This window comes from Eretmochelys imbricata, chromosome 11, assembly GCF_965152235.1.
Source record: "Eretmochelys imbricata isolate rEreImb1 chromosome 11, rEreImb1.hap1, whole genome shotgun sequence".
NCBI classification, from domain to species: domain Eukaryota; kingdom Metazoa; phylum Chordata; order Testudines; family Cheloniidae; genus Eretmochelys; species Eretmochelys imbricata.
In genome coordinates, this window is record NC_135582.1 from 82,843,086 (window position 1) to 82,865,028 (window position 21,943).

At 50.9% G+C, this 21,943-nt stretch overlaps 1 protein-coding gene across 2 annotated transcripts; it reads right to left on the minus strand.

Moving 5' to 3' along the window:
- Window positions 1-8,959: 8,959 nt before the first annotated feature.
- On the minus strand, window positions 8,960-13,330 carry LOC144272118 (small ribosomal subunit protein bS16m-like). 2 transcript variants are annotated; one of them, XM_077829978.1, is made up of 4 exons: window positions 13,183-13,330; window positions 10,715-10,745; window positions 10,067-10,327; window positions 8,960-9,249 (listed from the first exon to the last, which is right to left on the minus strand). In XM_077829978.1, exons 2-4 carry the CDS (start codon window positions 10,725-10,727, stop codon window positions 9,134-9,136), a joined length of 390 nt encoding a protein of 129 aa, XP_077686104.1. In that variant the 5' UTR covers window positions 10,728-10,745; window positions 13,183-13,330; the 3' UTR covers window positions 8,960-9,133. The 2 variants fall into 2 exon arrangements, with proteins under 2 accessions (XP_077686104.1, XP_077686103.1); XM_077829977.1 differs by lacking the exon at window positions 13,183-13,330 and having other exon boundaries at window positions 10,715-10,982.
- Window positions 13,331-21,943: the final 8,613 nt, after the last annotated feature.

Here is a 21,943-nt window from a genome sequence, read left to right on the forward strand (position 1 = left end):
TGTGAGTGACGTGGCCCCCAGTGGCAGTCTCTACTGGAGCGGCTGGAAGCCGACGGGAGGGAGCTCTCCACCCTCAACGAGCAGCCGTAGCCATGTTGGCAGGAGAAGCTCTCCCAGCACCATAGCACTGTCCACACCGGCGCTTAGGTCCGTGTAACTTGTGTCACTCGGGGGGTGGCTTATTCACACCCCGAGCCACATACGTTCTACCGACACAAGGGGGAGTGTAGACGCAGCCTTAGCAGAGACGCGATTAAGATCCACTTCCTGGACACTACTGTGCTAATAAGCGATGGTCACATAAACACCACCCTATACCGGAAACCTACTGACCGCTGTTCCTACCTACATGCCTCCAGCTTTCACCCTGACCACACCACACGATCCATCGTCTACAGCCAAGCTCTGCGATACAACCGCATTTCCTCCAACCCCTCAGACAGAGACAAACACCTACAAGATCTCTATCAAGCCTTCTTACAACTACAGTACCCACCTGCGGAAGTGAAGAAACAGATTGATAGAGCCAGAAGAGTACCCAAAAGTCATCTTCTACAGGACAGGCCTAACAAAGAAAATAACAGAACGCCACTAGCCGTCACCTTCAGCCCCCAACTAAAACCCCTCCAACGCATTATTAAGGATCTACAATCTATCCTGAAGGATGACCCAACACTCTCACAAATCTTGGGAGACAGGTCAGTCCTTGCCTGCAGAGGAAGCAACCTGAAGCAAATACTCACCAACAATCACACACCACACAACAGAACCACTAACCCAGGAACCTATCCTTGCAACAAAGCCCGTTGCCAACTGTGCCCACATATCTATTCAGGGGACACCATCACAGGGCCTAATCACATCAGCCACACTATCAGAGGCTCGTTCACCTGCACATCCACCAATGTGATATATGCCATCATGTGCCAGCAATGCCCCTCTGCCATGTACATTGGTCAAACTGGACAGTCTCTACGCAAAAGAATAAATGGACAGAAATCAGATGTCAAGAATTATAACATTCATAAACCAGTCAGAGAACACTTCAATCTCTCTGGTCACGCGATTACAGAGATGAAAGTTGCGATATTACAACAAAAAAACTTCAAATCCAGACTCCAGCGAGAGACTGTTGAACTGGAATTCATTTGCAAATTGGATACAATTAACTTAGGTTTGAATAGAGACTGGGAGTGGCTAAGTCATTATGCAAGGTAACCTATTTCCCCTTGTTTTTTCCTTCCCGCCCCCCAACCCCCACCTCAGACTTTCTTGTTAAACCCTGGATTTGTGCTGGAAATGGCCCATCTTGATTATCAAAGACATTGTAAGGAGAGTGATCACTTTAGATAAGCTATTAACAGCAGGAGAGTGGGGTGGGGGGAGAGAAAACCTTTTGTAGTGGTAAACACCCATTTTTTCATGCTTTGTGTGTATAAGAAGATCTTGTGTACTTTCCACTGTATGCATCCGATGAAATGAGCTGTAGCTCACGAAAGCTTATGCTCAAATAAATTGGTTAGTCTCCAAGGTGCCACAAGTCCTCCTTTTCTTTTTACTGATAAAGTTTGCGGATGATACCAAGATGGGAGGGGATGCAAGTGCTCTGGAGGATAGGATTAAAATTCAAAATGATCTGCACAAACTGGAGAAATGGTCTGAAGTTAACAGGCTGAAATTCAATAAGGACAAATGCAAAGTACTCCCCTTAGGACCGAACAATCAGCTGCACACATACAGAGCAGGACGTGACAGCCTAGGAAGGAGTACTGCGGAAGGGGATCTGGGGGTCATAGTGGACCACAAGCTAAATATGAGTCAACAGTGTAACACTTGCAAAAAAAGCAAACCTGATCCTGGGCAGGATTAGCAGGAGTGTTGTAAGCAAGATACGAGACGTAATTCTTCTGCTCTACTCCATGCTGATGTGGCCTCAGCTAAAGTATTGTGTCTAAGTCGGGGCGCCACATTTCGGGAAGGATGTGGACAAATTGGAGAAGGTCCAGAGGAGAGTAACAAAAATGATTAAAGGTCTAGAACAGGGGTTCTCAACCTTTTTCTTTCTGAGGCCACCCACAACATGCCATTAAAATCTCCAGGGCCCAGTGTGGGAGGGGGAGGCTCTGGGCCGGGGAAAGGGGGGAAAACAAGGGCATAGGTATAGTTTGACTTCTGTTTTGGGTGGGCAGGAGCCAGTGAGGCTCAAGCCAGCTCCGACGTCGGGGTCTGGGGAGGGTATGCTACATCCACCCCCTGACTCACCTCAGCAGGCCACCCGCCTGTCTGGACTTGGGGGGGGCCTACAACCAAAAATTATAACTCAAAGGTGGGGGGGGCTCAGCTCAAAAAGTTTGAGGTGCAGGGAGAGGGATAGCTAGGGGCTGTGTGCAGGGGGGTAGCTCAGGGTGCAGTGAGGGGGGTAGCTAGGGGCTGTGTGTGGGCAGAGGGTAGCTCAGGGTGCAGGGAGGAGGTAGCTAGGGGCTGTGTGTGGGCAGAGGGTAGCTCAGGGTGCAGGGAGGAGGTAGCTAGGGGCTGTGTGTGGGCAGAGGGTAGCTCAGGGTGCAGGGAGGAGGTAGCTAGGGGCTGTGTGTGGGCAGAGGGTAGCTCAGGGTGCAGGGAGGAGGTAGCTAGGGGCTGTGTGTGGGCAGAGGGTAGCTCAGGGTGCAGGGACGAGGTAGCTAGGGGCTGTGTGCTCTTAGGGCTCCCCTGCGCTCCCTGTACCCTGAGGGCTCTGCCAGCCACAAAGCAGCCGGGTCCCCCCGCCCAGGCAGCTCTTACCAGCTGCATGAGCAAAGGGGAGCAGCTTCAACCCCCTGCAGCAGCAGGAGACGAGGCAACGCTGCGCCCGCCTGCTCCATGGCACCAGTCAGAGCAGCAGCTGTCCCACGCTGCCGGACTCTGGCTTCCCACCTCCTACCTAGCCAGGGCGTGGAGAGAGGAGGTGGTGGAGGGGGGGTGTGGAGCTACCCCAGGACTGCCCTGCTCTTGCACTGTAGTTTGGGGGGGGGTAACACCCCTGTGTTCCCCCAACTCTGCCCATGGGCTCAGGGCTTCTGTCCCTTGGGGAGCACCGGGGCTCGGGGCTCCAGAATTCAGCCCTGCTGCTCCCGGCTTCAGCCCTGCGGGAGGTGCTGGGGTTCGGGCTTTGGATTTTAGCCACGGGGCCCTGCGGCCCCCCTGAAAGGGTTCATGGACCCCCAGTGGGCCACGAACCCCCTGTTGAGAACCGCTGGTCTAGAAAACATGATCTACGAGAAAAGGTTGAAAGAACTGGGTTTGTTTAGTCTGGAGAAGAGAAGACTGAGAGGGGACATGAGAACAGTTTTCAAGTACATAAAAGGTTGTTACAAGGAGGAGGGAGAAAAATTGTTCTTGTGAATCTCTGAGGACAGGACAAGAAGCAATGGGCTGAAATTGCAGCAAGGGAGGTTTAGGTTGGACGTTAGGAAAAACTTCCTGCCAGCATAGTTAAGCACTGGAACAAATTACCGAGGGAGGTTGTGGAATCTCTGTCATTGTAGGTTCTTAGCAGGATCGACTGTCACCGCTCAGGGATGGTCTAGATGAGGGGTAGTCAATTATTTTTTGTCAAGTCCAAATTCTTCATCAATGTACAGTCAGGGGCCAGACTGCAGAGAAAATCATTTAAAAAAATAATAATAATGATAATATGTAAATAAAAAGTTTGTGGGGTCTGTTCAAAAGCGTCTGGCAACCCGGATTTGGCCCGTGGTTCGCCTGTTGACAGCCCCTGGTCTAGATAATACAGGAGAATTACGGAGACCTCGGGAATGGAGGTTGTTGGTAACTTTGCCCAAGCCGTTATGGGCTGCTCCTCAGGGCGGAGTGCTGGGAACGGGGGCTCACACGCTGCAGCGGCTGCCCGGCAAGTTTCTGATTCTCGCCCCCTGACGGCAAGGGTGATGCGTGAGGCACCCGGGGGCGCTTTGGCACCAGTGGGTGCGCAGTGCAGGCCGGGGCCCTTTCAAACGCAGCCGCTCCTCCAGAGCGCGGCAGGCGGGCAGGAGTTCGGGCTCCAGCAGCTGACGCTCTCGGCCAGGTTCCAGCAGCAGCTCAGGGAGCTTCTTTCCTGGACTGAGACTAAGGTTGCAGGCTTGTCCCCCTCCCAGCCAGAGGCGGGAAACAGCCCCTGTGGCTAGTGCAGACCCCAGCACTCCTTCTCGGGAGCTCACAGCTGTGCCTGTGAACCTCAGCGTCTTCACCTGTACGTGGCTGGCCTTCCGCGTGGCAAGTAGTGGGTGGGGGTGGGGACAGGCAGCCCCGATGTGCCTAACTGGACGATGCCATGCCGGCACAGCTCAGTATTTGTTGGGTTTTTTTGTTTTTCGTCTCCGCTGCTGCCTGACTGCGTACTTCTGGGGCCACATGGTGTCTGGCTGACGGGTCCGTCTGTAACTCTGGTGTTCGTATTTTTGAGGTTCTCCTGTACTTAGTCCTGCCTTGAGTGCAGGGGACGGTACTAGGACGGTCCTTCCAGTTCTGTGATTCCATGGACAGGACTAATGTGGGATTTTTAATCTGACTTCCTGCATTACACCAACAATATGATTTTACCCAGTAATTCCCGCAGTGGAGGGAATATTCATCCCTACTATTTAAGAGAACACAAAGGATCCACTGATCAAGTTCCAGATCTCCGCTGTATAGTGGTGTGCAGTGAGCCCCGTGCAGCTGAGCTCCTTGGCAGTGGGAAGTATGCATCCCCTGTCAGTGCTCCTGAAATGCTACCCCACACCTTTGCAGTGCAAGACTAGGTCTTTTCAGAAAGAATGCTCTACAGCCACCAAGAAGGGGCCAGGCTTTACCTGAGAGCTAGGTTCATACCGAACCCTGCCTCTGTCAGACATCTTTTACTTCCAAAATCTCCTCCTGGACGATTTAGGCATATAAGCATCACTCCTGATCCCTTCCCAGAACCCCACCCCTGAATGCTACATGCATGTAAAGCAAATGTTGACAGATTATCTGTTTTGGTCATGAGCCAGAAACATAGCGAATACTCTGACTCTGCAGCTCTCTCCAGAAAACCATGGCAAGAGAGTTTATTTGTAAATGGGAAGAAATAATCTGCATTTTTAAAGGTCTTTGGGACAGTGATAAAAGTCATTTTAGACATGCAAAGTACTATGAACTTGGCCCTCTCACACTTCGATGCTTCTGTAGGCTGTACTCATTGCACACACTGAGGGCTCCTGGCTGCCCTCCATTCCCCTCTCCCCCATGTGCCACCCTCCCATCCTCTCTGTTTCACAGATTCCCTGCATCTGCTCACCCCGCTTTCATGTCACAGGCTCTGTGCCATGTTTCTTCATCTCCCCCAGGCTGGGGCTCTGTGTGCCCTCCGACCTTCCCCTACCACACAGAACTTCTGTATGCCTCCTCTCCCCAGACCAGGGTCCCCTTTTCTCCCCACCATTCTTTCTTTTCTTTCTGTCTGACAGATAATTCATTGGGGGTGTCACCATTTTAAAATTATTTTGGGAAGTTGATTGTTCAGCTTTGTAGTTGAGATTCCTCCAACATGGGAGTGACTGTTGAGTGTAGGACCTCTCTTCGTTCAGCCAGTTATTACTAGACAATGTTGCCTCCCCTAATTATCAAAGCGTTACTACTGAGTCACCTGTCTTTATTGGCAGTAACATTCTAATTAATATTTACTCCATTTAACTGTATGGTGATTGCCCAACCACTCTCTAACTCTTGCTTTGGTATAACTCGATTAAAGGGATGATAAACAATTTATTTCTGAATAATCCCTTGAGCCTGATCATGCAGTCCTTTTGGGAGAGGGATGCAGAGAACCAGCTTCATAAACCAGACTTCTCTGTCTTTTATTCCTGTAACACTAGCAACCTGCAGACCCACCTCCTTGTATTTGAGGCCGAGAAATCCAGAAAAGAAAACCGTGTTGTGTGTTTAGAAATGAGAAAGGAACTCTTCCCAAAGCCTACATACAAATGAACTTTTAAATTTGAGGAGACAGAATAAAAACTGGTCCCAGTTACCAGGGAAATCATGTCTTGTTTATACTAATCTGGAATATATATGGGGATGGGCACTACATAAAATCAAATTTTGCATACTACAAATCTGTAAAATGCAAAAGGTGTGTTTAATAGAATTTTCTATATCGTTTCATTAATTGTTTTAGATAAAGAAAAAATATTAAAAATCATCAGTATTTTTTTCTGTCTTGGTTTCCTTTAAAGGACACGAAGCTTATTCTTACAGCAGCGCTTCACTTAACCCTTAAGTACACTCTGACCTGAGCAACCAGCAGTTAGGAGGTACAATGCAAAGGTTTTGACAGCATGGAAGTGAGTTTAACTCAGCATTTCTCGCATGCGGCCACCAGGGGCTTTTTGTGCAGGCCTAACAGCCTCCTGGGCAGTGGTGGAGAGGCCAAAGCATCAGCCTCTCCCCTTCCCTCCCTGGTGCTCCTGCATGAGCCACCATGCACCGCCTCTGGAGACAGGTGGGGCACAATGCTGCAGGAGCCAGGTGAGTTCTTGACTCACCTGTGGGGTGGGCAGGGCACGTTGGGGCTTGGGCTTCAGCCCTGGGTGAGAACCTGGCCGCAGGGCTTCAGCTGCACGGCTCGAGCCCCGGGCTCTGACCCAGGCTCCGGCCACGTGACCTTGGCCCTGGGCGCTAACCCCGGCTGTGCAGCAGCAAGTGCTGGCTCCGGGCTCTGGCACCGACCCCCAGCCCTCACCCCGCTCCCTAACCCCAGCCCCAGCCCCAGGGTGGTGGGTGTTGATCCACACCTCCAGCTGCTCAGCAGCACCCGCCACCAACCCTGGGCTCCAGCCGCTCGCTCTGGACCCTGGGGGTGCTGCCTCCCAGCTCCAGCCATATGGCAGCAGGGCTCACCATTCTCCCCGACGCCTCCCCGAACCCCCATTTATCGCCCCCAGCCCCCACTGCCTTCCCTGGTTCCACCTCTATCCCTCCCATTGCCCCAGACCCCTGCTGCCTCCCTCTCCAAACCTCGGGCTTGCTGAGAAAAGCGAAACAAAGAAACATGCAAGTATCACTTTTCACAGCACACTGACTAGCTACCTGGGAGGCTGTGAAAAGTGATACTTGTATGTTTGTTAGTATCACTTTTCACAAACTCCCAGCTAGCTACTAAGTGTGCTGCGAAAAGCAATATTCAACATACAAATATAATTTTTCATATTATTTGTGAGTCTGAAAAAACCCTACATAAATAAATTACGAGGATTTGGACACGTGTATGTGCATATTTATTTGTTTTTCCTACAGTTAAGTATTTTAGGGAAAAGTGTCAGTGCGGCCACCAGCAAGAATTGGTGGTCACAGTCCGAGGCCACCAAAAAATGTGTTCGGAGAACCCCTGGTTTAAATGTACTAATAGGCAAAATCCAAACCAGCCATGTCTGCCTGAACCTTTTCAGGCAGGACTTCAGGTATCACCCAAAAGATCTTATTTTTCTTTGGTTCCATGTATACATTTGCTCAGATTTTACTTCTCCATTAAAAATGTAACCAATTCCCAGCTGCCTGGCAAGTGAGAGCTGGCTGAGTTTCCATGCTTCTCCCCGCACCCTTATGGGTGTGCTGCCAAGGGAGCAACACACAGGCCTGCAAGGAATCTCAAGTGCCTCTGACTTGCCTAGCTCTTCTCAGCCATTTCTCTTGCTGTGAGCTGCCCTCCTTTTGAGCCCCACCAACTTCCTCACATGCAGGAACAGCAGCAGATTGCCATCTTGGAGCAACAGCTGAGGAAGGCGACTTTTCTGTCAGCACTAGAGTGGTCTATTGTATTGTGCTCTTCTTAAATAAGCAGGATACTGTGATCGTCCAGTGAGCATCTCTCAGCTTTGTTACGTCGAGTGCTTTAAAAGGGGTGATGCGCTGCACTGTGTGGGCTGAGAAAGATCTCATGTGCTCCCCATCATCAATTCTGAGATTTGCACTGATTGGCATTAAGGCTTTTGGGGTGATGGTTCTATGACTCAAACTCAGTGGCTTTATTTGGTCTACCAGAGTCTGAGGTTGGTGATCTTCGGGGATGGTACAAGCCTTACCTAAGACATTTAAGCGAGTTAGAATGTGGATGGAAGACGATAGAATGAATGATGTGCGAGTTCCTCCCAGTAACAGGGATAGCCGGCTGCCTCTGAACATAGCTCAATTCTTATTGTGCTTAACACGCTGGAATATGAATGGCTGCTATGGGTGGCTGATGATCTATGAACATCATGTAGTAATTCCTGGATTTTTAAATTATTGTTTTAGCTGGACGCATGTATAATGTTTGATCAAATACTGTTCAGGGAGAAAGGTATAAAACCATCCAAGTATTTGCTATGTTTAAAGTGGTCATGTTCTGTGGGATACCTTCTGGAAGAACAGTAGTGTGGTTAAGTAATTCGTGTCACATTCTGTGCTGCACCCCTGCACCGAAAAAAGGATTTTCTGCCGCTTACACTATTTGCGGCTTCATTGGGTGAAAATAAAGAAGCAACAGTGGCCAGGTCTGAGTGTCCCTCCTCTAACAAAAATCTTGAAATAGTTCACTGTAAAATTAAAAACCAACTGTGGCTTGTCTTAAGTAATGATAAGGTGACGTTTAGAAGGAAGCCTCCAGGTGCATCCTCACCTGTTCCTTGATCCAGCACAACTTCCTATACATTAGACTCTTACGACAGTCAGTAACGCTCTCTCTACCTCCACAATAGAGCTATTTAGAAAACGGGAGTTTGTATTCAGTTTGTATGAATGCTGTAATCTGGAAGGCCCAGATCCACAAAGGTATTTTGGTTCTTGACTTCCATTGGATTTCAGTGGAATTTAGGAGCCTAAATTTTACCTTGGTGGATCTGGGCCTAAGTAATTGCAGTTTGACAAACATGAAAGATTAATAATTTGTGCAAAATAAGAAGTAATTAACAAATGAGGACAATGAGAATCCTTGTCTGAGGACTCCTAAAGCCTCAAAATACTTTAATGTTCTTATGAAATAATTCACATCCACTATTATTTCTTTGTCTGTAGTAAATATATTGTCCTTTTTAGTTGGCACACTGTTCTGATCGTTGTCTGTACAGTAACCTTTTGAGTAATTCAGTTCAGTTAGATGTTATCAGTCACCTGGAGTTTCTTCCTCAGAAGCTGTTATGGCTTTCAAGGCTCTTCTCTTCCTTAATCTTTCTGCATTTGTGATTGTCATAGGATGCAATGGGAAAAATCCAGAAAGACCTGAAAGAAAGATGATTTATGTTTATAGCTGGAGTTGCAATATGACTGTTCTAGACTCACAGATTCAAAGGCTAGAAGGGAGACCTGTGATTATCTCGTCTGACATCCTATATAACACGTTATAGAACTTCCCCAAAATAATTCTTAGCATATATATTTCAGAAAAACATCCAATCTCAAGTTAAATTGTCAGTGATGGAGAATTCACGATAACCCTCGGTCAACTGTTCCAATAGTTAATGAGACTTTTAAGAAGTGAGAGTAATTGTCTCTCTCACCAACCCTCTAGTGGCTTGAAGTGCCTTTTACTGCTGTCTCGGCCAGCTCAGTGTCTCCATAAATGAGACCCGTTCCCATTTCCTCAAAAAGAACAGGAGTACTTGTGACACCTTAGAGACTAACAAATTATAGCTCATCTTAATTAGCCTCTTACAGTTTGTATGGCAACTCCCACCTTTTCATGATTCTCTGTATGTGTATATAGATCTTCTTACTATATGTTCCATTCTCTTAATCTGATGAAGTGAGCTGCAGCCCACGAAAGCTTATGCTCAAATGAATTTGTTAGTCTCTAAGGTGCCACAAGTCCTCCCGTTCTTTTTCCGGATACAGACTAACAAGGCTGCTACTCTGAAACATCCCATTTCCTGTGGCCAAAAGAAGGGTGATTGCATATATACATATTCTCAAGAATTCATGCAAAGAAATGAAGAAAGAGTCTTTGGTACTCCAAGTATGCAGAGGATCACCAAGGAAAACCTATTGTCTTTGAAGAGAAATAAGCAAATAGTTCAGATTGGAAAACACACTGAGTTACCTAGAAGTTTTTCAACCGGTTTTGTGACATGTGCTCCACAACCAATCCAGTGTTTGATTCTCTCGATGTTCAAGCCAACAAGCTTCTCATTGTGGCTATTTGGGAGTGGGTCATAGCAGCCCACTTGCTCCAAATACTTGCTGTCCCGCGCTCGCTTGTTATATGCGGCCACTATACGGAAGAAGGGTCTGTTGGCACAACCACCAAGAGCCAATCGGATAGCTACGTGTCCTCCATGATAATTTTTCATAAGGAGATGAGCTGAAGGGAAGATCAACAGGTGTCACAATAGATTTGATTATAAACAGATGCGTATAGACGTCGAGCCAAAAAATTCCAAAGGCCTTAGAGAAAAGCTTGGTTTCATTTAAAAATCAAGAAAACTGCTGTAACCTTCCCTTACACAGCAACAATAAATTATTCTTCATGATGGAATCAAAGTCTGTACCTTGCCAGGAGATTGAGGTCTTAAAGCAATTTATTTACAATAAAGATGACAGATTTGCTCTACCAACCCTTAAGAGAGTTCAGCAGTGAAGGCTGCACATTCTCCACTAACTGTGATTGATTTAGAGGGATGCAGAAACTGGGGTCTGTCAGTACAACATGGTGTGCACGCAACCCTTAACAAGCCCTGTCTGCACTTACCAAGGTGCACCATGATGACCCTTGAAAGCACCTGAAAGAGGAAAAAGACCATGAAGGAATCCCCTGCCACTCCCAAACACAGAACAAGGGGGTAGCCCACTGCAGCTGTGCTGCTGTAAATGCTATAGGGTAGACATAGCCTGAGTTGACAGAGACGAGAACCTGAAAGTTATACACCGGACCCTCTCTAGAACACGTGTCTATATAACACAAATTCTGATAGAACGTGGTTGCGGATCCCAAATTCAGTAACCGTCATTAACTTTCATTGTAACGTGGTCCCCACTGTAACGCAGTACCCGCTAGAATGCGGGATTTGGCATGGATCCAAATCCCACATTCTAGTGAGGGTCCAGTGTAGTTTGAAAATCCTGAGGGAAACATGGGAGTTTAGTTGCAAGCCCTGCCCTGGCCCCTGTAGACTCTGTCTCTCATGACCCATGTGCCATGGCGATCCTGGGAATGGAAGTTTCAAAGCACCTGCCCCCGCTCCCACTTTTATGCTTTGGGGTTTAGGTAACTTTCAACCTCTTAGGAGCACAGGCAAAATGAAAAGATTTTTTTTTCCCCCTGGTAGCCCTGCTAGGCATCAGCCTCACTGCCGCACCCTGCCTGCTTTTCTGTTTCAATAGCTTTGTTGCTAGGGCAATGCCAACAAGTGCCACATGAGTACATAAAATCACTTGTCATTTTAAGGTAAGAATTAGTTTCCCCATTATACTGGTGTTCTGAGGATTTGGTATTATTTTATATATGTACGTTAAGGCTGTCAATCACAGTTATCTCACACGATTAACTCAAAAAAATCAATCGCGATTAATCACACTTATAACAATTGAATACCAATTGCAATTTATTATATATTTGATAGATTTTCAATACTGATTTCAATTACAACACAGAACACAAAGTGCAGAGTGCTCACTTTATATTATTATTTTTTTATTACAAATATATGCTCTGTAAAAATGATAAAACAAAAAAATAGTATTTTTCAATTCACCTCATACAAGTACTGAAGTGCAAACTCTTTATTGTGAAAGTGTAACAAATGCAGTTGGGGTTTTTTTGGTTGCATAACTGCACTCAAAAACAAAACAGTTTAAAACTTTAGCGCCTACAAGTCCACTCAGTCCTGCTTCTTATTCTGCCAATCGCTAAGACAAAAGTTTGTTTACAACTGACAGGAGATACTGTTGCCTGCTTCTTATTTACAATGTCACCTGAAAGTGAGAACAGGCGTTCCCATGGCACTTTTGTAGCCGGCGTTGCAAGATATGCCAGATATGCTAAACATTCATATGCCCCTTCATGCTTCGGCCACCATTCCAGAGGACATACTTCCATGCTGATGATGCTCGTTAAAAAAATAATACATCAATTAAATTTGTGACTGTACTCCTTGAGGGGAGAATTGTAGGTCTCCTACTCTATTTTGCCTGCATTCTGCATATGTTTCATGTTACTGCAGTCTTGGAAGATGACCCAGCACATATTCGTTTTAAGAACACTTTCACAGCAGATTTGACAAAACGCAAAGAAGGTACCAATGTGAGATTTCAAAAAACAGCAACAGTGCTCGGCCCAAGGTTTAAGAATCTTTACAATTTTTTTGTTTTTTACAGAGCAAATATTTGTAATCAAAAATAAATATAAATTGAGGACTGTACACTTCGTATTGTGTTGTAATTAAAATTAATATATTTGAAAATGTAAACATGCCAAATATTTAAAGTAAATGGTATTCTATTGTTGTACAACCGCACAGTTAATCGTGATTTTTTTAAATCGCTTGACAGCCCCAATATATATGTGTGTGTGTGTCTATATGTACACACACTATGAAAATTACTTGATTGGGTTGCAGTAATTGTTATTCTCGGATATTAACTAGTTCAGGGACTCCTCAAATCTTGCTGCTAATTGCCCGCGGTTTAAGAAATAGCCGAGAACTCCCAGTTCACAGGACGCGTGTGCGGGTCTCTGTGTGTGTATGTGGGGGGGGTCTCTGTGTGTGTGTGGGGGGGGTCTGTGGGGTGTGTGTGGGGGGTCTCTCTGTGGGGGGGTCTCTGGGTCTGTGGGGGGTGGTGTGTGGGGGAGGTCTCTCTGTGGGGGGGTCTCTGTCTCAGGGTCTCTGGGTCTGTGGGGGGTGGTGTGTGTGGGGTCTCTCTGTGGGGGGGTCTCTGTCTCAGGGTCTCTGGGTCTGTGGGGGGGTCTGTGGGGGGTGGTGTGGGGGGGGTCTCTCTGTGGGGGGGTCTCTGTCTCAGGGTCTCTGGGTCTGTGTGGGGGGGTCTCTCTGGGTCTCCAGGTGTGGGGGGGGGTCGGGAATTCAAAGCCGCTGGTTTTATGCTGCGGCCCCCCCAGTGGCTGGCCCCGCCCGCCGGCCCCGGCCCCGACCCCCCCCGCTCCCGCCGCCGGCTCAGGGCGGCCCCGAGCCCGGCCCCCGCTCGCGGCCGGCGCGCGGCTACCTGGCGGCGCTGCCAGGCCCGGCCGGGCTCCTCCCCCCTCTCCCGCGCACGCCGGCTGAACCCCCCGGATCCGGGCCTCACGGGCCGCCGTAGCGCGGCAGCGGGTCCAGTCCCGCCGGCGTCAGGGGGCGACGCTGCGCTGTCAGGGCCGAGCCGTAGCGCGCCTGCGCCGTGCGCGCCCGTGTCTCGCGGCCGCTTTTCCCATCGGCCCCCGCGGGAAGTCGCTGCGTGCAAACTACTCCCGTCAGCCACCGCGCGGCCCCGGGCACGCTGGGAGACGCAGCGTGCACACGTACGTCACCCCGCAGGCTCCGCTCCCGCCCCGTCGCTGTCGCGCCGAGATGATGTCCCAGCGCGCGACGCTCCCCCCACCTTCGGAACGGGCCGCGCGGCCGGGGCGGGGGGGCGAAGCCGGGCCCCGCGGGTGACCCGCCATTTCCCATCAGGCATCGCGGTGCACACGCCGTGGCCGCGGCCCGACCCGGCCGTCCCGCTCTCCGGGCGAGGCCCGCTCGGTGCTGGGCTCCCGGGGCTCCGCGCCCCCAGCAGCGCTCCCCGCCGAGCGCCCCGGGGCCCAGCTGCCGGCCGCGGAACGGACTCGTCCGGCTGGCCGCAGCGCCACGGGGCGCCGGGGGGACAGCTCCCGTCCCGGTGCCCGGGGCCCCTTCGAGCGCCCGGGGGCTGAGTTCCCCCCTGCGCCCGGGGGCGCTGCGCACGCTCCCCGCCTGGCCCCCGGACCCGGGGCGGCCGCTGGGGGGGCGGGGCGCGGCAAGGTCTCCCCGGGGCGGCCGCTGGGGGGGCGGGGCGCGGCAAGGTCTCCCCGGGGCGCCGCTGGGGGGGCGGGGCGCGGCAAGGTCTCCCCGGGGCGGCCGCTGGGGGGGGCGGGGCGCGGCAAGGTCTCCCCGGGGCGGCCGCTGGGGGGCGGGGCGCGGCAAGGTCTCCCCGGGGCGCCGCTGGGGGGCGGGGCGCGGCAAGGTCTCCCCGGGGCGCCGCTGGGGGGGCGGGGCGGGGCGCGGCAAGGTCTCCCCGGGGCGGCCGCTGGGGGGGCGGGGCGTGGCAAGGTCTCCCCGGGGCGGCCGCTGGGGGACAGGCCAGTCCTTGCCTACAGACAGCCCCCCAACCTGAAGCAAATACTCACCAACAACCACACACCACACAACAGAACCACTAACCCAGGAACCTATCCTTGCAACAAAGCCCGTTGCCAACTGTGCCCACATATCTATTCAGGGGACACCATCACAGGGCCTAATAACATCAGCCACACTATCAGAGGCTCGTTCACCTGCACATCCACCAATGTTTTATATGCCATCATGTGCCAGCAATGCCCCTCTGCCATGTACATTGGTCAAACTGGACAGTCTCTACGTAAAAGAATAAATGGACACAAATCAGATGTCAAGAATTATAACATTCAAAAACCAGTCGGAGAACACTTCAATCTCTCTGGTCACGCAATCACAGACATGAAGGTCGCTATCTTAAAACAAAAAACCTTCAAATCCAGACTCCAGCGAGAAACTGCTGAATTGGATTTCATTTGCAAATTGGATACTATTAATTTAGGCTTAAATACAGACTGGGAGTGGCTAAGTCATTATGCAAGGTAGCCTATTTCCTCTTGTTTTTTCCTCCCCCCCCCCCGATGTTCTGGTTTAACTTGGATTTAAACTTGGAGAGTGGTCAGTTTGGACGAGCTATTACCAGCAGGAGAGTGAGTCTGTGTGTGTATGGGGGTGGGTTTTTGGAGGGGGGTGAGGGAGTGAGAGAACCTGGATTTGTGCAGGAAATGGCCTAACTTCATTATCATGCACATTGTGTAAAGAGTTGTCACTTTGGATGGGCTATCACCAGCAGGAGAGTGAATTTGTGTGGGGGGGTGGAGGGTGAGAAAACCTGGATTTGTGCTGGAAATGGCCTAACCTGACGATTACTTTAGATAAGCTATTACCAGCAGGACAGTGGGGTGGGAGGAGGTATTGTTTCATATTCTCTGTGTATATATAAAGTCTGCTGCAGTTTCCACGGTATGTATCTGATGAAGTGAGCTGTAGCTCACGAAAGCTCATGCTCGAATAAATTGGTTAGTCTCTAAGGTGCCACAAGTACTCCTTTTCTTTTTGCGAATACAGACTAACACGGCTGTTACTCTGAAACCGTGATGAGTTAGTAATCTGTCCTCTTTGCCACCATGTTTGTGAGCCTGTGTATCCTAGGGAAGCAGCCCATGGGTCATTGTGCATCTGTTGATTTAAAATGGACACTGGTGGTGGACAGAGGAAGAAGGACAACTTTTCAAATCCAATGCGCACAGAGATTGTATGGACACTTCAAGTATTGAATACAATGCTTTTATCCTCAATCTGCTCATTAAACAAAGACAAAGGAGCAGGATTGGGAGGTTAGGCACTGACTTCCCCAGAATCATTCCTCTCTTACGGGGGGGCAAGTTTGTAGAAATTTTGGTGGTGCCCAGAACACTCAGAGGCTGCCCCCGCCCTCCAAACTCCACCCCCAACCTGCCGAAGGCTCTGTGAGGGAGTTCGGGTTGGGGGAGGAGGTCTGGGGTGCAGGCTCTGGGATGGAGCACAGTTGGGGCAGCGAATTGGGGTGTAGGCTGGTTGAGAGGTTGGGCTCTAGGATGGAGTCTGGGGTGCAGGCTCTGGGATGGAGTTTGGGTGCTGGGTGCAGGCTCCGGGCTGGGGCACAGGGTGGGGGTGCAGGATGGGTGGAGGGGTGCAGGCTCTGGGAGGGAGTTTGGGGATGGGAGGGGCTGCGGAGGGAGGGGATGCCGGCTCTGGAACGGAGTTTGGTTGTAGGCTCTGGGCTGCGGTAACGGGTGGAGGTGTAGGAGGGAGTTTGGGTACAGGCTCTGGGAGGGAGTTTGGGTGCAGGAGGCGGGGGTGGGAAGGGGGTGGGGGTGCAGGCTGTGGGATGGAATTTGGGTGCTGGGTGCAGGCTCTGGACTGGGGCAGGGCCTGGGGGTACACAAGGGGGTGAGGGATGCAGGCTCTGGGATGAACTTGGGGTGCAGGCTCTAAGAGGGAGTTTGGGGGCCAGAGAGGGGTGTGGGCTCTGGGAGGGGGTGATGGGTGCTGTGGGGAGGGGACTGCCATCACATGTGGCTTCCTTCCTCACCTGCTCCGCCTCCTCATAGCGTCGCTGGGGCTGGGGACAGGGCTGCCCCTTGCCCAGTGTTTGCAGGAGGGGTGGGTGGGTGGATCAGAGGGTCAAACACTCACCGAAGCCCCAGCGGCTGCTCAGGTGAGTCAAGCGGGTCCACTCCAGATGTCTCCCGCCAGAAGCCCCCTCGGCATCTGGTGCTGGGAGAGGGGACGGGAGGAGAGGGCTGCCAAGCATGTGTGTGCCCCCACCCGCTCCCCCTTCCCAGGTGCTCTTGTGCAGTGCTGGAGCTGCCGGCAGCGGAGGCCAGGGCGACCCGCGCCGCTTTCACTCAGGCAGGGGGCTCGGGGGGGGCAGGTGGGTGCTGGGGGTGGATGCTCTGGACCAGGGGCCGCTCCAGGCAGGGCCGGGGGAGAGACCCAGATCCAAACATTGTTGGAGCAGGGCCCCAAGCCCTGAATATTGCTGAAGCCCGGGTTCCACAAGGGACTATAACTCGCTGCCCCTGCTCTCCTAGGAATTCCCACGGTAAATCTCCTATCAAGGAAGAGCCTGAGGAATTGTGATCAGAGGAACTACCCAGAGCACCAGACAAATCAGGGCCCTGAGCTGAGAAAAACCAAGCCTTAGCCAGTTCACATTATTTCAGCTGTCCTCAGCACAGACACCCCTGAAGCACCCGAGGATTACTTGAAAGGCGTTGAGAGGCTTGGCTCTGCAGAGCGAGAGAGAGGGAAATCAATGACAGAGTAGACATGGGATGGAAAGTTACAGGGACACAAATTTCTCTGGTTATGTCGAACATGTTTCCAAAATCTGACCCGTTGCCTGGCGCAATGGCAGAGCTTGTGTTAAGTAGACAATCTAGGAGTATTGTACCTTTAGCCATGGCGCACAAAGAAGAAGATGGTTTACAAAGTGATTGACAAGTGGGGGCGGTGGATGACATCCCCGCTGAGATGCTTATTGGGAATTATTTTTTGTTGTGACTAAGGGTGTGGATGTGGTCACTTGCAGCCAAAGTGCATCTTTGTGCTGAGATCCCAGGGAGAAGGGGGGAAATCCCAGAAGCTACTCAGAGCGACAGAAAAAGTCTCTTTGACACCCCGGCAGTGGAAAGAAGCAGCGTGTCTCCAGCAGCAAAGGGAGGTGGGGAGATGAACTCCTGCAGCGCAGCAGAAGGCAGCCTGCCCCGTGCCCTCAGAGACAAAGGGGTGGAAGAGGTGCCTGCCACTGAACAAGCTGTTCCAGTTGTTCACAGCTAGAGTTTTGCAGTTGAGGAAAGCATAGCCCTGGCCCAAGAGAGCACCAGGGATGGTGGCTTAGAGGGGGCCCCAGGAAAGGAAAACAGGGAAAGGCCTTTTAAAGAAGACGGAAAATTGTCTAGGAAAGCTCCAGTGGGAGAGAACCAAAGCCCTGACCAGCCCTCTCAGCAAGTGAGTGTGCCCAGGCAGCACCCTGGCGAGTCATGTTGTGAGCACAGGCATATCCTCATGCTGGTCACTTGGGGATGGACGCCCCACACAGGGGGGCTGACTGAGCCTCTACTTCCCCCCCCACCCCGCCAGGCAAGCAGCCTGGAACTCAGACTCAGAGAGTGAACGGTGTCGCTGACCGTTCAGAGGAAAGCAGTCACACAGCCAACCCCTTGGGGACATGGGGTGGTGGCAGACGGGCTCTCCCTCCAGGCCCCAGTGCCTATGTCCTGTTTTACCTTGCTGGGCTCAGGCACATCTGATCCCTGGGGGAGCGGGGGTTGGGATTCACCAGGCATCCATTTTGACATACTTGTGGAAAAGGACGGTATCTCTTTAAGGCAAAATTCAGCCCCTGCCTCTGTAACATCCAAGGATTTGAATCCAAGGAGCCTTCATGCTGAACAGGCATCTGTGTGAAGATGGAAATGACCCGGCTGGTTGGGGCTGGGGGGTGTCTTCCCCTTGCCTGGCAGCACAACGGAAGCAGCGGAAAGAATGCTGCTGGTATCAGGGACACCTGGACAGAGGGAGGATTTTCTCAACCCACAGAGCCCACATTACAGCCCTTCAGGAAAGGGGGCTGGAGAAGGACTCAGTCCCGGGGGTGAGGGCATCAGGTTGACCCTAAGAGGGGAGATGGGCTTCTTGCATATGTGCAGCCCTGGGGTTGGGAGACAGCTCCAGACCGGCCTGACAATGAGCAGGAGCACCCTGCATCCTCACCTCACCGGAGTCTGCAACACCCAGGGCCATCCCTTACTTGCTGTCCCGGTGGTGCCCCAAATTATGGTGACGTGAATATGCACACGCTGGGAGGAGAGGTTACCTGGTTAATGCCACCAGGGCCATCCCTGGGGGGGTGCGGGGCCTGTGACAACCCCCACTCCATGCCAGACCCTGCCCCTCCCTCTTCCTGCCCCTGCTCCACCCCCCTCCAACCCTCCCCAAGCTTCTGTCCCTGCTCTGCCCCCGCCCCACCTCTTCCCATCCCTGCTCTGCCCCCATTCTACCCTTCCCCCAAGCCCCCTTCTCCGAGCGATGCTGGGAGACGGCGGACTGGAGCAGGCTGGGGCCGGGTCACCCTGCTTCGCGCTGGTGACTGCGGGGTCAGGCCTGACCCCTGCTGCTGGTGCCAGGCCCCCGCTAACTCTCCGGGCTGTCCTGGGCCCCATGCTTCCACGTATTCTGCTGCTCTCCTTTCTTCCTTGTGTCAGGATCCTGAACTCGACCACCTCATGATCACTGCCTCCCAGGTTCCCATCCACTTTTCCTTCCCCTACTAATTCTTCCCGGTTTGTGAGCAGCAGGTCAAGAAGAGCTCTGCCCCTAGTTGGTTCGTCCAGCACTTGCACCAGGAAATTGTCCCCTACCCTCTCCAAAAACTTCCTGGATTCTCTGTGCACTGCTGAGTTGCTCTCCCAGCAGATATTAGGGTGATTGAAGTCCCCCATGAGAACCAGGCCCTGTGATCTAGTAACTTCATTTAGATGCCTGAAGAAAGCCTCGTCCACCTCATCCTCCTGGTCCGGTGGTCTATTGCAGACTCCCACCACGACATCACCCTTGTTGCTCACACTTCTAAACTTAATCCAGAGACTCTCAGGTTTTTCTGCAGGTTCATACCAGAGCTCTGAGCAGTCATACTGCTCTTTTACATACAGTGCAACTCCCCCACCTTTTCTGCCCTGCCTGTCCTTCCTGAACAGTTTATATCCATCCATGACAGTACTCAGTCATGTGAGTTATCCCACCAAGTCTCTGTTATTCCAATCACATCATAATTCCTTGACTGTGCCAGGACTTCCACTTCTCCCTGCTTGTTTCCCAGGCTTCTTGCATTTGTGTATAGGCACTTAAGATAACTCGCTGATCGTCCTGCTTTCTCAGTATAAGGCAGGAGCCCTCCCCTCTCGCACTCTCCTGCTTTTGCTTCTTCCTGGTATCCCACTTCCCCACTTACCTCAGGGCTTTGGTCTCCTTCCCCCGGTGAACCTAGTTTAAAGCCCTCCTCACTAGGTTAGCCAGCCTGCTTGCGAAGATGCTCTTCCCTCTCTTTGTTAGGTGGAGCCCGTCTCTGCCTAGCACACCTCCTTCTTGGAACACCATCCCATGGTCAAAGAATCCAAAGCCTTCTCTCCGACACCACCTGCGTAGCCATTCGTTGACTTCCACGGTTCAACGATCTCTACCCGGGTCTTTTCCTTCAACGGGGAGGATGGACGAGAAGACCACTTGCACCTCAAACTCCTTTATCCTTCTTCCCAGAGCCACGTAGTCTGCAGTGATCTGCTCAAGGTCATTCTTGGCAGTATCATTGGTGCCCACATGGAGAAGCAGGAAGGGGCAGCGATCCGAGGACTTGATGAGTCTCGGCAGTCTCTCCGTCACATCGTGAATTCTGGCTCCTGGCAAGCAGCAGACTTCTCGGTTTTCCCGGTTGGGAGGACAGATAGATGACTCAGTCCCCCTGAGGAGAGAGTCCCTGACCACCACCACCCACCTCCTTCTCTTGGGAGCGGTGGTCGTGGAACCCCCATCCCTAGGACAGTGCATCTCATGCCTTCCAGTCGGCGGAGTCTCCTTCTGCTCCCTTCCCTCAGATGTATCATCTAGTCTACTCTCCGTGTTAGTAACTCTGGAGAGAACATGAAAACGGTTACTTACCTGTATCTGCATTGCTGGTACATGGACGCTCCCCTTTCTTCTTCTGGCGGTCACATGCTGCCAATTTTCTTCACCATCCTCCTGTCCCCGCTGCGCAGCCTGCTCTGAATCTTCAGAACGTTGTGTCCGTAGAAGCATATCCTGACGTCTGTCCAGGAAATCTTCCATTTCTCTTACCCAACACAGGGTCGATACTTGTTTCTCCAGACCTTGAACCTTCTCTTCCAATATGGAGACCAGCTTGCACTTTGTACAGACAAAGTCACTTCTGTCCTGTGGAAGAAAGACAAACATGGCACAAACTGTGCAGGTCACAACAGCTGAACGCTCACCATCGATATTACCTTCCATCATTTCTATATACCTAGAAAGTAGTCCATGATAACCAGGTAATAATATCCTTTGAATTTGCACAAATCTGCAGCCCGTCTATTCCAAGACTAGTCTCTCTGATAGGGATTTTTGTACACTGTTTCTGTATTGTCTCCACTTGATTTAGACTGGATCTCCATTCAAAAGTTAACTATCATTAAATCGTCCATTGAGTTCTTTTTCATTGGGCTCATCCTGACTGCCAAAGTGCAGCTCAGAAGGTTCTTGGTCTTCAATCTGTTGAACACATTCACTCTGAATGCATAGCCTTTGTCTTTGTAAATTGTTTCTATGGTGAACTTGTCCACGCAGTTCAGAATCCCTCCAGAGCTAATCAGAGCTGTGTCAGCTGACTTCAGCTCTGGGAGGGGCTGAATGTAAGTCCCTTCTGAAATGGCTGTGACATCAGCTTCTGAATCAATTTTTAAGTCAATAGTCTTGCTATAAATATCCAGTTTTACTCTCCAGGCAGATTCTGTGTTGTCACAAGTGAAAGATCCCAGAAACAATGGCTCTTGATTCTCTGTAATGTTAGTCAAACCTCTGACTGCACTGGTGCAGGAAGCAGCTGCAAAATTGTTAATATTTTGTGCATTTATTACACCTTCCACCTCTGGGTTGATATGCATCTCTCAGGCTATGACTTTTACCACACCTTGTACATGTAGGCTGGAATTTGTCCCTCTTAGTTGGAAGTTCTGTCTCCTTGCCTCTGGCATTTTATGATAGACTTTTAGCATTCAAGTTTCTGCTTGCAACTTCTAAGCTAGTTTTGCGGGTTTCAAGTTTGTCCTGCCTTTTGTTCTGCTGCTTGATTAGTTCAGAAAGCTTTGCTTCCTGTATAGCTGTGGCTAGGGTTAAATCTCTCTTCTGCTGTAGCTGCTGTGAAAGGTTTTTATTTGTTAACCCAATAACCAGCCTATCTCTGATATTTTCATGTTGTACAGTTTCAACATGACAGTTTTCAGCCAACGTATGCAGAACTCTTATAAAACAGTCAATATTGTCCCCTGGTGCTTGAATCTCTGGTGGAAACATGCTCTTTCATAAATCATGTTTCTCTGCAGTATAAAGTATGCAGCAAATATAGAACCCTTTCGTAGTCATCTTTGTGACTGTTT